The 15,151-nt window shown below is 41.7% G+C and overlaps 1 protein-coding gene across 4 annotated transcripts; it reads left to right on the top strand.

Moving 5' to 3' along the window:
• Window positions 1-5,918: 5,918 nt before the first annotated feature.
• TLR4 (toll like receptor 4) lies at window positions 5,919-14,888 on the top strand. Of its 4 annotated transcripts, XM_010998333.3 has the most exons (4): window positions 5,919-6,253; window positions 8,548-8,714; window positions 11,036-11,273; window positions 12,417-14,888. In XM_010998333.3, exons 1-4 carry the CDS (start codon window positions 6,161-6,163, stop codon window positions 13,299-13,301), a joined length of 1,383 nt encoding a protein of 460 aa, XP_010996635.2. In that variant the 5' UTR covers window positions 5,919-6,160; the 3' UTR covers window positions 13,302-14,888. The 4 variants fall into 4 exon arrangements, with proteins under 4 accessions (XP_010996635.2, XP_010996611.2, XP_031306180.1 ...); XM_010998309.3 differs by having other exon boundaries at window positions 11,036-14,888; XM_010998325.3 differs by lacking the exons at window positions 5,919-6,253; window positions 8,548-8,714 and adding exons at window positions 8,733-9,154; window positions 10,382-10,578 and having other exon boundaries at window positions 11,036-14,888.
• Window positions 14,889-15,151: the final 263 nt, after the last annotated feature.

Consider the following 15,151-nt stretch of genomic DNA (forward strand, 5'->3'; position numbering starts at 1 on the left):
ATCAACCAGCTAGTTGACAAATAATATTTATTTATTCATGTCCTTACCCTTTTCCTTCCAAAGATACATAACCCACGCATAACCCTGGGTTATGCAAGCATGTGTTGTCTACAATGACGTGTTACAATGTGACCTGCATGCGTAGCACATCCTTGCATCAGCCACCAGCTCAGATTTGTCACAGGCTATCTTCTAGAAAAAAGGGCAGATATTCCTTTGCAATTTCTCCTTCCTCTTTTTTTTAAGAGAAGTTGCTGAGAAGAGAAATCTGCCTGACCAGAAATCAAGGAAAGTGCTAATCATATATAATCTACTCCTTCTTGTATTCCGTCAATGTTTATTGAGCACTTATTATGTACCTGGTACCGACTAGGCCTTAGGGTGACAGATATGAATGTCACAGACACATCTGCCTTCTCATGGATCTTATTAGCCTGTGTATGAAATGAAACTCAAATCAATCAAATAGAAAGTTATTATCATAATCATTGGTGCAAGTAACATGCACTGAACTCCTACTGGGTATTAAGCACTGGGACAGGCCCAGGGTATACCAGATGGGCCCGGTCTGACTGCCATCATCGAGGAGGTGAAAGCCTAGTGAGAGAGGCAGAAGATAAGAGAGTCACCAGGAGCATGACAGCTGGTTGCTGTGGGAGGACTGAGGAGAGTGACAGTGCCTGTCTGGGGCGGCTGAGGCAGGTATCAAGAAGATGCAAAGTCTTTACATGCCCTCTATGATCTAGGTGGTCACCTGTGCCTGTCTATACTGGCTTCCTTGTTGGTTCTGGCAATTTCCTGTCCCTAGACCTTGGCCCTGGCTTAGCCCTCTAATTTAAGGTTTCCTAACCTTGTCACTGTTGATATTTTGGATTAGGGGCCTGTCCTGTGCATTGTGTGATGTATAGCAGCATCTCTGTCCTTTACTTACTGGATGCCAGTAGCAACACTCACTGCTCCCAAGTTGTGACACCAGAAATGTCTCCAGACATGGTCAAATGTCCCCAGGGCCACTACTCTAACTGGAATGTTCTCCTAGATACCTGCATGGCTCGCAACTCCTTCAGGAATTTGCTCAAAATGTCATTTTCTCAGTGAGGCCCATACTGACTGCCCTATTTAAAACTTCAGAACCACCTACCATTCCCCCTTGAATTATACTACTTACTCTCTTTTAATTTTCCACTCATAGGCCTCAGCATCTTCTAACATACCATGTGATGTACCTATTTACAGCTGTCATTGGCTCTCTTCATATTGGTAGATGAGCTCCATGCAAGCAGAGCTGCCTGTTTTGTTCACTGCTGTATTCGTAGCCTGGCAGATGGTAAAGCACTTAGCACATATTTGGTGAATGATCGAATGAGTGAATGGCAGTCAACATTTTTGTGAAACTGTAACATTTACCAGTACAACCACATACATTATCTCATTTAACCCTCAAATAATATTAATTAGGTCACAGTGCTATTTTCATTATACAGTTAAGGAAACTCAGTGACATTAAAGATAAGTCACATGCCAGGAAATGATGATGCCAAAAAATAAGTATGATAATTAAGTATTCTTAAATACAGCCTTCTATGCCAACTTTCCCAGGATCTGAATAGACAAGCAGAGATTTGCTGAGCAATTTGGGGGAGTAGAGAGACAGAACAAAGAAGGAAGACCCTCTTGGCCATAATGAAATAGTCTCTGCCTCAGGTTCATGACCAACAGAGACAAAAGAGGATTTTCCCACCCTAGGACAAGGCATGGTGTTTACTGCAATAAGGACTTTTATCCCAGTCCACTTGCTGTGACTCTGTTATTCTCTGTGTTGCCTAAACTAGGGCACATGCACCCTCAGGAGGTAGAAAAGCATAACAATAATAAAGTATAAAGAACAAGTATTCAAAAGTATAAGAATAGAAAGAAAGAAAGCCCCAGAATAATCACTGAACATTATAAGAGAGTCACATTACTCAGTATGGAAAGGTGACAAATGCTCTAAAATACTAGCTACATATTGAAAACAAATTCAGATACATTGTTCCCTGATTCATTCATTAATTACTTTCTGAATATTGACCCATGCACTCAGTCTGTGAGTACACTGGACAAAACCTCTACCCTCGTGGAGTCTGCACTCTACTAGTAGAGACAAACCAAACAGAGTTAGGAAATTCAAAGCAATTTTTAAAATAACACAGGAAATGCCATAGACATTTCAGGCTGGGGAGGAGTAGGGAGTACTTGGGCTATTTGCCTTAATAAAGCCCCTGTGGACTGCACTTACCTGCCCCTGGTAGGAAGGGCATTTGAGAGAAAAATACGGAGACATATAGGGCAGTTCTTAATGTCAGGACCTAGCCCTAGAGGCAGGAATTGGGTTACTGGGTGCCCGGAGAATGTCCTTCACGCTTCTGCCTTAGAGCCACTTTTTCTGTGCTATAGATCACAGGAACATGCGTCCACAGCACTAATGGATACATGACATGTAATAGGTATCCAAGGATGAAAGAGAGTCACCATGAGTCAGAAAGGTTAGGAAACACAGAGTACTCTATTTTCCTTTGCAGATGCAAAATACTCAACAGTCTAGCACATGTTCTAAAAGTACTTAAGAAACAAGTCTGTTTATTCTCTAACCATTTGTTTTATTTGTTTACTTGGAAAGAGCCCTGTTTTTGTTTTGTTTGGTTTTGTTTTTGGTCTTCTTATTGACAAACTGGTCCTCACTGAATATGAGGTATTAGTGTTAGATGTACCATCACCTTATTTGCCACTAGGAAAAAAAAAAAGCTCTGCCAATAATAATTGTAATGTATCGTGAGACACATTCTGATTTGAAACACATTCTGATTGGAAACACATTCTGATTTGACAGGTGTTAACATATGAAAAAAATGTGAACCTTAGAATTGTTGGATGGAATCAGATTTGGTTCTTAGATTAGGCCAAACTGTGGGGGCTTTTTTCTCTGAGCCAGGCTATGTTGTGATGTTCACTCTTGTTACTTTCTTTTAATCATCATGAAATTACAGGATGCTAAGGTGTGGCACAGATAACCCACTGATCAACAGAAATGTGTGTTTCCTTTTCATAGTGCAGAACAGAATCAGTGCTGTGGAGCAGAAAACATCAGTGACTTTGTGTGTGGGGGTGTGAAGGAAAAACCGGGCTGGTCTAGCAAGATAACTCACAAATCTAAGTATTGGAATACTGATCTGAGTTCTGCTGGACTAACTTGTAAATCTAAGTTAATTAGTGTTGGTTTGCTGTTTATGTTTTTTTTTTTTTTTTGCTAGCCAGCTGGATTTTCAAAGATACATATCTGGCTTTGGAATGTTGGTTTGCTGCCTCCCCACCTCCACTTTTGTGATGATAATGCTGCTAAAGCTGTTCCATGCCTATTGGTGGAATACCCCAAGCTTGTACTTTACCCTATAAAACCTCATGCGCACGTCTTGGAGGTGCTCAGAGCTTCGGAGCAGAAGCCCTTCTGAGACCGCCAGCGTAATACATCTGAGTACTCCAACCCTCCGAGTGGTGCTTGTTTCTTGACTGGCCTGTCGTTTCCATAACGGGGGTGTGTAGGGGGCAGACCAAGAGGCTTGACGCCTAGGCAGTACATAGCATCAGAATACTATCGATGTGGAATGAGATAGTTTTATTTGCGTTTTAGGAAGATTGCTTTGGTTTTGGGATAAAGGATGGATTGGAAGCTTTGAGACTTCGGAAGAACTGAGTCTGGACCCCAGGGGGGAACATTTAACAGTGCATTGCAGTAACCTAGTTCAAGGGATGTGTTCAGTGGGCATTGCAAATAGAAATGAAGACTGACATTTTAGAATTATTTTATGGCTAAAACCTCTAGGACTTGGTAAAAGGTTTTGTTTTAAAATGTTGATTTTTAGTATTACTCAGGTATTGTGAGACCAAAAGATCAGAAGACAATTGCCTTTGAAAAGGTAGTTTGCTACTCACAGTTCCCAAGAGCAAGGGGCACAGGTCACGCTGCAGGGCCACTTGGGGAAGCACCAGGGTCTTTCGGGTGGCAGAAGGAGCCAGGAGAAGGCACGGACAGGGGCCCTTATTGTGGCTTCTGGGGGAAAGGAAAGAAAAGGCAGGGTTAACAAGCTTAAGATTTGCTAGTGTGAATAATTTCAGCAGTCTCTGGAGTACAGGGGCTTTCTCTAGTTGTCTGGTGCCTGGCCCTGTGATGATTAGGACAGAAGAGGATAAAAGCCAGTTAGAAGAGGTGGTGCAGAGTACACCTGGTTTGGTTAGTTTGCATATGAAAGGTGTGCTCCAGGCAAATCATTTGCTATCTCTAAGAACTGGTTAGCCCTGGGAGGGGCAGTCTAGTCCCCAACAGTAAAGCCCCCAATGCCAGAGCATCAAAGAATACAGAAAATAAGAAAATATAGTTAATACACATTTGATGAGAGAAATGAGGAACTCAAAGATACTTCCATCTTAGATGACTATGGAAGTGAAATGCTGTTAACTTTCAAGGGAACTAAACTTTACTGAGCCCCTCTTGTGTGCCAGGCACTGCTTTAAGACCTTTCCAGAGTCTCAATTAATCCTCAAAGCAAGGTTTTGACAGGGGGACTATTTTTAGCTTAATTTTACAGCAGTGTTGAAGAAGTCTGCAAGAGTTTGTTCTCGGTCCCCTATGACATGCTCCCTCACAGCTTGTTTGAGACGTGTTGGATTTGAGGTGCCTGGAGGATATTTTGGTAGAACTATTTAGGACACGATACCAGTAATATCCCCATTTTAAACTATATTTTTATTTAACAGACACTTATGTTGCACTTTCTATACTCTAGACACTGTCTGTCCTGAAAGCTTTACAGATTCCATCTTATTTAGTCCTAAAACAATACTTTCAGCTATGTATTATTATCTTCATTTTATTCATATTTTAATCATCTTAATAGCTACCAATTTATGGAATATCCTGATGAACCATTCACTGGACTAGGCATTTTATGGAAACTAACTTAATTCAATCACTCAAGACAAATGTGATTAGCATCATTTTAAACGCCATAAAACTAGGCTTAGTGGCTTGCATCATTTGACTACTATCACATCTTTATTTTCAAGAATTTCATAAATATGAGCTTCTGTTGCAACTAAAACTATTATCCCATTTTACAGACTAGAAATTAAGTCTCAGTAGCTTAAGTGACTTGACTAATACTACAAGGCCTTAAATCACCCAGCTTGGATTTGAATTTCAGTATATTTGATTTTTCATCCCAATCTTTTCCCAGTATTCCTGTACTTTTCAAACTGTGTTTCACTGGAGCTTTATTTTCAATGTTTCATAAATGTGGGTTTCTTCACAAGATTTCATAAAATTGGACAGTGCTATGGGCTGAATTGCATCCCCTGCCAAAGTTCAGATGTCAGAGTGTTTACCTCAGGACCTCAGGATGTGACTGTATTTTGCAGTTGGGTCTTTAAAAAGGTAGCTGAGGTAAAATGAGGTCATGAGGTCAGATGGGTGGGCCCTAATCCAGTATGACTGGTGTTCTTATAAGAAGAGGAAATTATGACACACACACACACAGAGGAAAGACCGGGAGACAGCAGCCATCTACAAGCCAAGGAGAGAGCCTGAACAGAAATCAACCCAGCTGACACCATGATCTCAGATTTCTAGCCTCCGGGCCTTCATGAGGAAATAACTGTCTGTTGTTCTGGTGTTCTGTTATGGCACCTGAGGAAACTAATGCAGTCAGTCTGCACTATAAACACAAAAGTGTAATGCCACTGTCCTATGTAGTTAGTCACACAGATTGTTTGACCAGTCTGATTACTTTCCTAAGCTCACCAACCCGGAGGTCAGATGACTGCCTGGGATAAAAGCCAGCTTCCTCTTGCTGTTACTTAAGCCACTGGTCTGCAGGCATTTTTTTCTTCTTCTAACTTCCCCTGCGGTGGCAGAGGAGATAAATATTAGCGAAACAAAAGTCCAGAATGCTAAGGTTTCCACTCTCACTTCCTCTCTCCCATTAACCCAGTACTACTTTGAATAGGGTAAGTGCCCTGGGGCACCGAGCTGGGGAGAGAAGACAACAGTGCCTTGGAGGCTGCCCTGACGGCAGACACAGAGGGCCATGCTTTCACAGGGCCACTTCTGGTCACAGAAAATGCCAGGATGATGCCTCACACCCACCTAGCTGTGGCTCTGATGACAGCCATGGCCTTTCTCTCCTGTCTGAGATCCGAGAGCTGGGAACCCTGTGTGCAGGTATGTGGTGGGAGTCAGCTCAACTTCTCTGAGCTTTGCTTTGCTTTTGAAAAACTGCTCTCTGCCCAGAGTTTCCCACAGTGGGCCCTGGTTAGTTTCATTAGCAAAAAGAAGTCAGATTACCTTAAAGATTTGAGAAACCACAGGGACCAAATAATTCATGGTTACAGGGCACTAACGGGTAGCCCCTGGGGCCATGTCCCGTTTAGAATTTAAAGTGCTACTAGCAGTTTAATAGGGACTTTGGGTCAGATAAACCTGCTTAAAATCACTGTTCTACTTCTGGGCTGTGCAACCTTGAATAAGTTAATAACCCTCTCTGAGACTAGTTTTTGCACTGATAAAAGAATTATAGACTTCTGTAGAGAGTTGTAAGAAGCCAGCGCCCTGTCATTCCTTTCCACTGGTGGTTTGTACACTTTGCTTCAAGCCCTTGCTTTGTCTCTTTCAGTCTCAGGAAGATGTTATTTTGTCTCTTAACAGAAGAAACTTTCTAAGGGGATTTCAGACTTCTGAATCTAGTCATAGTTCTGTCCAAGGGATGAAAAGAAAACAAGTTGGAAAAAAAAAAGAGAGAGAGAGACAGAGACAGAGAAATAGAAAACAAGATAGAGCAATAAAGAGAGAAGAAAGAAAAAAAGAGAGGGCAAGATGTAAACTATCAGGTGTGCCATACTTGCTTGCTTTGTGAAACACCAACCAGCGGGCTCATGACCTCATTCCTAATAGGTCTCTTGTTTTTCCCCTGTGTGGACTTCACAGTTGCTTTGGAAGCCCACAGCAGAACCAAACAGCAACATCCGGGATTTAGGATGTGGCAGGGTCAGAAACTCAAGAAAAGCCTAACTAGCCAGAGTCCTGACATTGAGGATGGGGAAATAGGGTACTTGAATAGGTAACAAAGACAAACTTGTTATCTCCAAGTCCTCTGCTCCCCCAGCTCCCTGCCCACACCCTGCTCACAGCACTTAGCATAAAATGCCTTCAACTGGGACTTGAATAAACCTCCACTTAATCAGTTATCCTTTATTTTATTCAACAAATACTTATTAAGCATTAACCATTTTCCAGGCACCATTCTGAGTGTTGGAGACACAGTAGAGAGTAAGACTCAGAGCTTACAATCTAGAAAGGAAAACAGACAGTACATATGGAACAACCACACAGAGGACATGTAAGATAGTGATATATCCTGTGAAGGATGATGAAGGAGGGTGAGGGAAGAGTGGCCGGCACCATCCCTTATTAGACAGGATGGTCTGTGAGGAACATATGAGGATCAGCATTGCAGGAGACATGGGGATGAAGCAAAGAGCTGCACTGTGAGGCCTTACACATATGATTTCATATCTCTGAATTCTTCTTTAAAAGGTTTATCTGAAGATTAAAGTATGGAACATATAAGAAATGAGCCTGCATATAGTGGGGAATTAATAACAGCCCATAATAATACATGTTAACCTTTATTGATCATTTATGCTGCAATAAGCTTTGAGATAATCTCTTTAAATGCCTTATCTCGTTAATCCTTTTAACAGATGCTATTGGTTTTCAACTGAAAACCAAAATTAGCTGGCTTAAGCAAGGATTTTTGTTGAAGAAATCAGAGAATTAGGAAATTAAATGGGAGGTCAGAGAACAGGACTTAACAAAGAATTTGGGGAACTATGACAGGAACGACCCCAGGAACCACGGCAGGTTCAAGCACTTGACCTTATTTACTAGGTTCCTTGACTGGCGTCCTTGCACTTGAAAGATTTGTCCCCATTTCTGTCTCATCTGCTCAAAGGTCAACGATCCAAGGGAGAGAATACAATCAGCAAAAATTGGGCTACGACTGAGGGAGCTCCGGATGCCCGACTGGCAGTCTCCACAAGCTTGTACACAGTGAAGGGTGTATTCAGAAAAACAACAAAATCCCTCACCTCCAATCACAGGGAAGAGCAAGGGTGACACCCAGAGCTTTCTAGACTCTAAAGCCTCAGTTCTTCACCACCTGACTCCATTGCTTCTTGCTAAATGCTGCCCTTGTGATAGCAGACGTTAAACATTGGGTACATAGTAGGAGCTCTTCCCTTCCTATCTACAGAAAGACATTTCATAAGAAAGAAGTGAGTGGATGGATGTGTGGATGGATGAATGGATGACTGGATGGACGGATGAATGAAGAAAGGTTGACTGGCCCATGTGCTTGTACCAGTGGCCTCCCAGGCTCTGGCTAGGAGAGGGCACTGCAGGGCAGTGTGTTAAGGTGCATGCAGGAAGACACTGCATCTAATGTCTGATCATTTCAGGTGGTTCCTAACATTAGTTACCAATGCATGGAGCTGAATCTCTACAAAGTCCCAGACAACATCCCCACATCGACCAAGATACTGGATCTCAGCTTTAACCACCTGAATCATTTAGGCAGCCATAGCTTCTCCAGCTTCCCAGAACTGCAGGTGCTGGATTTATCCAGGTAACGCACGAGCTTTCACCACTGCACAAGGTGAAATGTTCACTGTTCTTTGATCTCATGCTAACATTGGGGTTTCATTTTCATTCACCTATTCACTCATTCAACAGATGTCTCACTTGCTATATAACTTAGGGCAAGCCACTTGAAACTAGCAGTTAAATGAGACAGTTTCCGAGGACAACTCTATCTTTGGTTTTCTTTTACTTCAGGGAAGTAAATGGACTCTTTCATCAGCAGATATTTTTTGGCCACTTGCTGTGTGTTGTACACTCTGCTAGGAAACAAGAGTATGTGGATACAGAACATACAACCCCAGCTATTAAGAAGGGCCTATCCACTTGAAAGAATTAATGGGTTAAAATCCTGAGCATGGTGCTGGGCACACAGTAGAAATTCAAGAATGTTACTTGAGTCTGATTTTGGATTTTGAACCTCATGAGGTAAGGATAGTAATATATAATAGTTGTTGTTAAGCTATTTGCAAACTAGAGGCAATACATTATGTTATTCAGAAGAGGGACCTTTTATGCAGTGAATAATCAAGACAGATTTCATGAACTGAGTGGGAATCATATAATACCAAGAATATTGAAAGTGGGTTAGAGGATGGGAAATTAGGAAGATAGAAGTGACCCGAGGAGAAAGATGACAATATCAGAGGAAAGCATTTGCTGTGAGAAAGAACAGTGGCTAATATTTTCTTTTCTGATGCAGAGAAATATATTATTTATTAGGACAGGTAAAGTTATTATCATCATTTTAAGCGGAATTGAATCCTAAAATTATTTTCATCATCAGGGGCCCTATTTAGAAATGTACTAGATAATGGATGACAATCTCTATAAGAGTTTGTGAAAAATGGAGAAACTTCGTACTCATGACATTTTATCATAGAAACTCTTAATAAGGGCTAAGAGGATAGTAGGTATTTCTGTAGAAGAGTGAGCATTTGGTATTTTATGCTATATCTTGGGTATTGATAGAGTTTAACATAGGGGGAATAGAGCATTTTAAAGGCAGTGGCACAGAACCCTATGGAGGTCAAAAGACTTGAGCCAGGTCTTCCTCTAACACTTACTGCCATGTGACCTAAAGCATGTCACCTCATCTCCCTGAGTCTCCATTTTCATATCTATAAAACAGAAATTGTGAACCTTACCCCACAGGGTTACTGATGTTGAACGCTAACATGCTATATATATTAAAAACCTTATAAAGTAGACTTTATATAAAAATACTATTATAACATTTCATTAGTTTCTAAATTTCAGTTTTCTGAGTAAGAGTTTTGTCATGAGCTATACTGGATTGAGGTAGACAGATCAGCACCCCCCACCATTTTTTTTTTAACAAGATGTGGTTTCTCATCAAACAATGTCCCTTATTATTCATTTTTGATCTACCACATACTCAAGGAACTACCCTCAGAGGCTTCAAACATGTGCTCAGAGAGAGGCCAGCTTCCCCTCTGGTTAGCCAGGAGGAATTTCTGGATTAGGGCAAGGAAAGATAATAGTGCGATAGACAAACTCTACCTTTGCATGTTGCTTCATTGTGTTCACGTACAGTAAAAACATTTGTCCTCTAAGGATGCTTTTTGATAGACCAGGCAGCCTTTTTTTTTTCCCTATGGAAATCTATTGATATATATTTTTTTCTTTTTGTAGATGAGGAAACAGGTGTGGAGAGTTTAAGGGATTCATACACATTCATATGACTTGCTGACAGCAGACTGGAGATGCATGTTCACATCTCCTGCTTCCAAGTTAAATGTTCTTTTCATCTTAATACTCTGCTTCTCTAAAGATGCGCCCCCTTATGTGGACAAGTTTTCATAAACATTAAGGATATCTGTGACACTTAGGTATAATTTTTTTATATCTTTGAAATTGACATTCACCAGTCATTTCTCATGCCTAACAACTAACAACTATCAGTATCATCTGTACCAATTGGATATACAATCACAATTGTGTGTGGCGGAGAATGGCTAAAGTTGATCCAAGGTTGTTACATACTCTCTCAGCCATTTGGCCTTCATGTGCCCTAATTATTGATCTTTAACTGACTTCCCTCTGATGGATGGGCTGCCTTTGCTTAGCATGTGTGCCTAGTGTGATAAAAAGAGATTATCATGGTGGCCAGTGGAATACCAAATCTGTGGGGCTTCTTTACTTCATCTGCCTTGCCTGATATTCTTGCCTATGCACAATCACATGGCATGACCAATCTGTGTGAAGACCTAGATGACTGGCTGGCATTTCATTTGGGGTTTTTATTCAGCAGAAATATTATGTAATCTGTATCTCTTTTCCCTGTAGATGTGAAATTCAGATGATTGACGATAATGCGTATCAGGGGCTAAACCACCTTGCCACCTTGATATTGACGGGAAACCCTATCCAGAGTTTAGCCCTGAGAGCCTTTTCTGGAATACCGAGTTTACAGAAGCTGGTTGCTGTGGAGACAAACCTAGCATCTCTAGAGGACTTCCCCATTGGACATCTCAAAACTTTGAAGGAGCTTAATGTGGCTCACAATCTTATCCATTCCTTTAAGGTACCTAAATATTTCTCTAACCTGCCTAACCTGGAGTATTTGGATCTTTCTAATAACAAAATCCAAAATATTTATCATGGAGACTTGCAGGTTCTACATCAAATGCCCCTACTCAACCTCTCTTTGGACTTGTCCCTGAACCCTTTAGACTTCATCGAACCAGGTGCCTTTAAAGAAATTAAGCTCAATAAACTGACTATGAGAAGTAATTTTAATAGTATAGATGCAATGAAAACTTGTATTCAAGGTCTGGCTGGTTTAAAAATCAATAGGTTGGTTTTGGGAGAATTTAAAAATGAAAGGAACTTGGAAAGTTTTGACAAATCTGTCATGGAAGGACTGTGCAATTTGACCATTGAACAATTCCGGATAGCAAACATCAGAGAATTCCCAGAGGATGTTACTGACTCATTTAACTGCTTGGCAAATGTTTCTATGATTTCTCTGTTGAGTCTGTATTTAGATAATCTAGAAGCCATTCCTGAAGATTTCAGATGGCAACACTTAGAATTAGTTAACTGTAAATTCAAACGATTTCCCACACTGAAGCTCAACTCTCTCAAAAAGTTTGTTTTCATACACAACACAGGCATGAGCACTTTTGTTGAAACTGAGCTACCGAACCTTCAGTTTCTAGCTCTCAAGGGAAATGATTTGAGTTTCAAGGGTTGCTGTTCTCACACTGATTTTGGGACAACCAAACTGAAGTATTTAGATCTGAGCTTCAATGGTATCATTACCATGAATTCAAACTTCATGGGCTTAGAGCAACTAGAACATCTGGATCTCCAGCATTCCGCTTTGAAACAGGCCAATGATTTTTCTATCTTCCTATCACTCAGAAACCTTCATTACCTTGATATTTCTTATACCCAGACCCGAATTGTCTTCCATGGCATCTTTCATGGCCTGGTCAGTCTCCAAACCTTAAAAATGGCTGGCAATTCTTTTCAGAACAACTTGCTGCCTGATATTTTCACAGAGGTGACTAACTTAACCGTCCTGGACCTCTCTAAGTGCCAACTGGAACGGCTATCCCAGCGGGCATTTGACCCCCTCACTAAACTGCAGGTGCTAAATATGAGTCACAACAAACTCTTGTCATTGGATGTACTTCCTTATGAACCTCTCCGCTCCCTCCAGATTCTAGACTGCAGTTTCAACCGTATTGTGGCCTCCAAGGAGCAAGAACTACAGCATTTGCCAAGGAGCCTTGCTTTTTTAAACCTTACTCAGAATGACTTTGCTTGTGTTTGTGAACACCAGCATTTCCTGCAGTGGCTCAAGGACCAGAGGCAGCTTCTGGTAGAAGCTGAACAAATGGTGTGTACACAACCTTTAGACATGCAGGACATGCCCGTGCTGAGTTTCAGGAATGCCACCTGTCAGATAAGCAAGATGACCATTAGTGTGTCGGTCCTCACTGTACTTCTGGTATCTGTGGCAGGAGTCCTGGTCTACAAGTTCTATTTCCACCTGATGCTTCTTGCTGGCTGCAAAAAGTATGGCAAAGGTGAAAACACCTATGATGCCTTTGTTATCTACTCCAGCCAGGACGAAGACTGGGTGAGGAATGAACTTGTAAAAAACTTGGAAGAGGGGGTGCCGCCCTTTCAGCTCTGCCTTCACTACAGAGACTTTATTCCTGGTGTGGCCATTGCTGCCAACATCATCCAGGAAGGTTTCCATAAAAGCCGGAAGGTTATTGTCGTGGTGTCCCAGCACTTCATCCAGAGCCGCTGGTGTATCTTTGAGTATGAGATTGCCCAGACCTGGCAGTTTTTGAGCAGTCGTGCCGGCATCATCTTTATCGTCCTGCAGAAGTTGGAGAAGTCCCTGCTGCGGCAGCAGGTGGAGCTGTATCGTCTTCTCAGCAGGAACACCTACCTGGAGTGGGAGGACACTGTCCTGGGGCGGCACATCTTCTGGAGACGGCTCAGAAAAGCCTTGCTGGAGGGTAAAGCATGGAGTCCAGAAGGAACAGAGGATGCGGAGAGCAGCCAGCATGAAGCGACAACCTCCACCTGAGGAGGAGAAACTCCTGACGTGCTTCTTGCCCAGCTAGACCCAGAGCTTGTTCAGCTAACAAGTATTAAATGCTGCAACATAGCAGGCCTTGTGCTAAGGGCCAGTGGTTCAGTGTGCACAAGATATACAGGACTGCTAATTCCATGGAGTTTACAATGTAGAGGGAGTAAACACTGTACTGAAATACAGAACTTCCAGGAGGCTGTTGAAACCAATTCAACTAAGTGGTCCAGGACAGGGAAAGTCAACTCAACTCTTACCCAACAACACCGAATTAGAACTCAGTGAGATCAGAACAGAACAGAGTTCTCCAGAGTCTTTTCAGCGGAAATCACCTCATGTTATAGGTTTCAGCCTTGTTAAAAGACAATCGTTTTTGTAGTTTCAACTGAACTGGGTCTTTGCTTGCTTTTCCCTTTTCTATTGAATACAGTGTAAATTCTACTTGCTGACTCAGAAGGTTCCTGATTCAGATACCCCCTCCACTTTAAGTCAGTTCACAAACATGCCAGTCATTCCTTAGCATGTTCTATTTATTAACTAATAGTCCCTGATATATTTTTGCTTTTATAAATCCAGTTCTCATTTTTCATGTCTTCTCTATAAACCCGTATCACAAATAAGGCTGTTAGAGACATGCTGGAAATATCCATATTTAACCACTATCTTTTGAGCAAATACATAAAATACACTGTCACTTTGTCACTTGATGTCATTCTGAAGTTAATACCTACTAAGTTATGACTGTCATGAAGGTAGAATTAAAATAATTTGGTTAAAAGTGGCACTTATTGTAATAGAGGGAGACAAGTCCAACTTCCTGGTCTCATAATGAGCAATTTGGCCTAGAGGTGGGGCAAGAGGTGGGATGCCCTCAGGAGGTCAGCTCTTCTGGATGACGCCAGGAACATGTGGGCTGATATAGCTGGGGTGACCACACGATGAGAGTTGCAGCAAAGGTTTCTTCTGCAGCAAATGAATTTTGTTGGATGGACCATCGAATCCTTCAGGGGACTGTGAAATGGTTTCAGGTAGGGAGCACACATTGTTCCCTCCTGTTGGGTGTCACTCCATGACCACATTTAGGAAAGAGTAAATGTTATCATTGTGAAAATAGTATCTCTGAGGTTACTTTGGGCCATGTTAAGGGGGATTCTTAGAAAAGCACACTTACCCAGCTTCCCCAGAATCATGCATTCAAAGAAAGAGCAATGAGGACATTTAGAAAATACAGTTGTCAAAAACTGGAACTATGGCCACACTCAGGAGTGTGTTTGTGACTGAGTGTTCCAGAGTGTGTTTTGGTTGGAGCATAGCTGGAGTTGCTGAGCACGCCCAGGTGTGTTTGTAGGTCTTACATGGTAGAGAAAGGGGATGCATGTATGTGTGCATGTGCCTCTATGTGTTCCTATTCATGTTTGTGTGATCCTGGCTGCACAGAAGAAAATGTGATTATATTACAAGGGGAATATGTGCATGTGATGTAAAGATCTCCAGCTGTTTGAGACAGGTCCTCACTCTTGTGTTTGTATGTGATTGCTTATATACAAATGTCTACACTGAATTTCAAGTATACTTGAAGGCATGTGTTTTTGTGTGAGTGTGTTTGTGTTCATATTTAAGTATGCATTCTGCACCTGTGTGTTAGTTAGTACAAGCAAATATACAAGACTCCAAGAGGGAACATCAAAATACAACTAGAATATTTCATGTTCCCAGGTATGCAAGGCTGTCACCAGCCTACTTCCCATCAGTCCCCTCTCCTAGCTGGGAATTCTACAGGTGAGGTGGACAAGAAAGGAAAGAAATGATATGGCAGAAACATAAGGGGGAGAAGAGGACAGTTAGGC

Source organism: Camelus dromedarius, chromosome 10, assembly GCF_036321535.1.
Source record: "Camelus dromedarius isolate mCamDro1 chromosome 10, mCamDro1.pat, whole genome shotgun sequence".
In the NCBI taxonomy this organism is placed as follows: Eukaryota; Metazoa; Chordata; class Mammalia; order Artiodactyla; family Camelidae; genus Camelus; species Camelus dromedarius.

Coding starts and splice junctions, on each gene's coding strand:
- TLR4 (XM_010998309.3), top strand. CDS start 6,161: ATGATGCCTCACACCCACCTAGCTGTGGCTCTGATGACAGCCATGGCC. Junction 6,254..8,547: donor GCTGGGAACCCTGTGTGCAG/GTATGTGGTGGG, acceptor TGATCATTTCAG/GTGGTTCCTAACATTAGTTA. Junction 8,715..11,035: donor CAGGTGCTGGATTTATCCAG/GTAACGCACGAG, acceptor TTTTCCCTGTAG/ATGTGAAATTCAGATGATTG.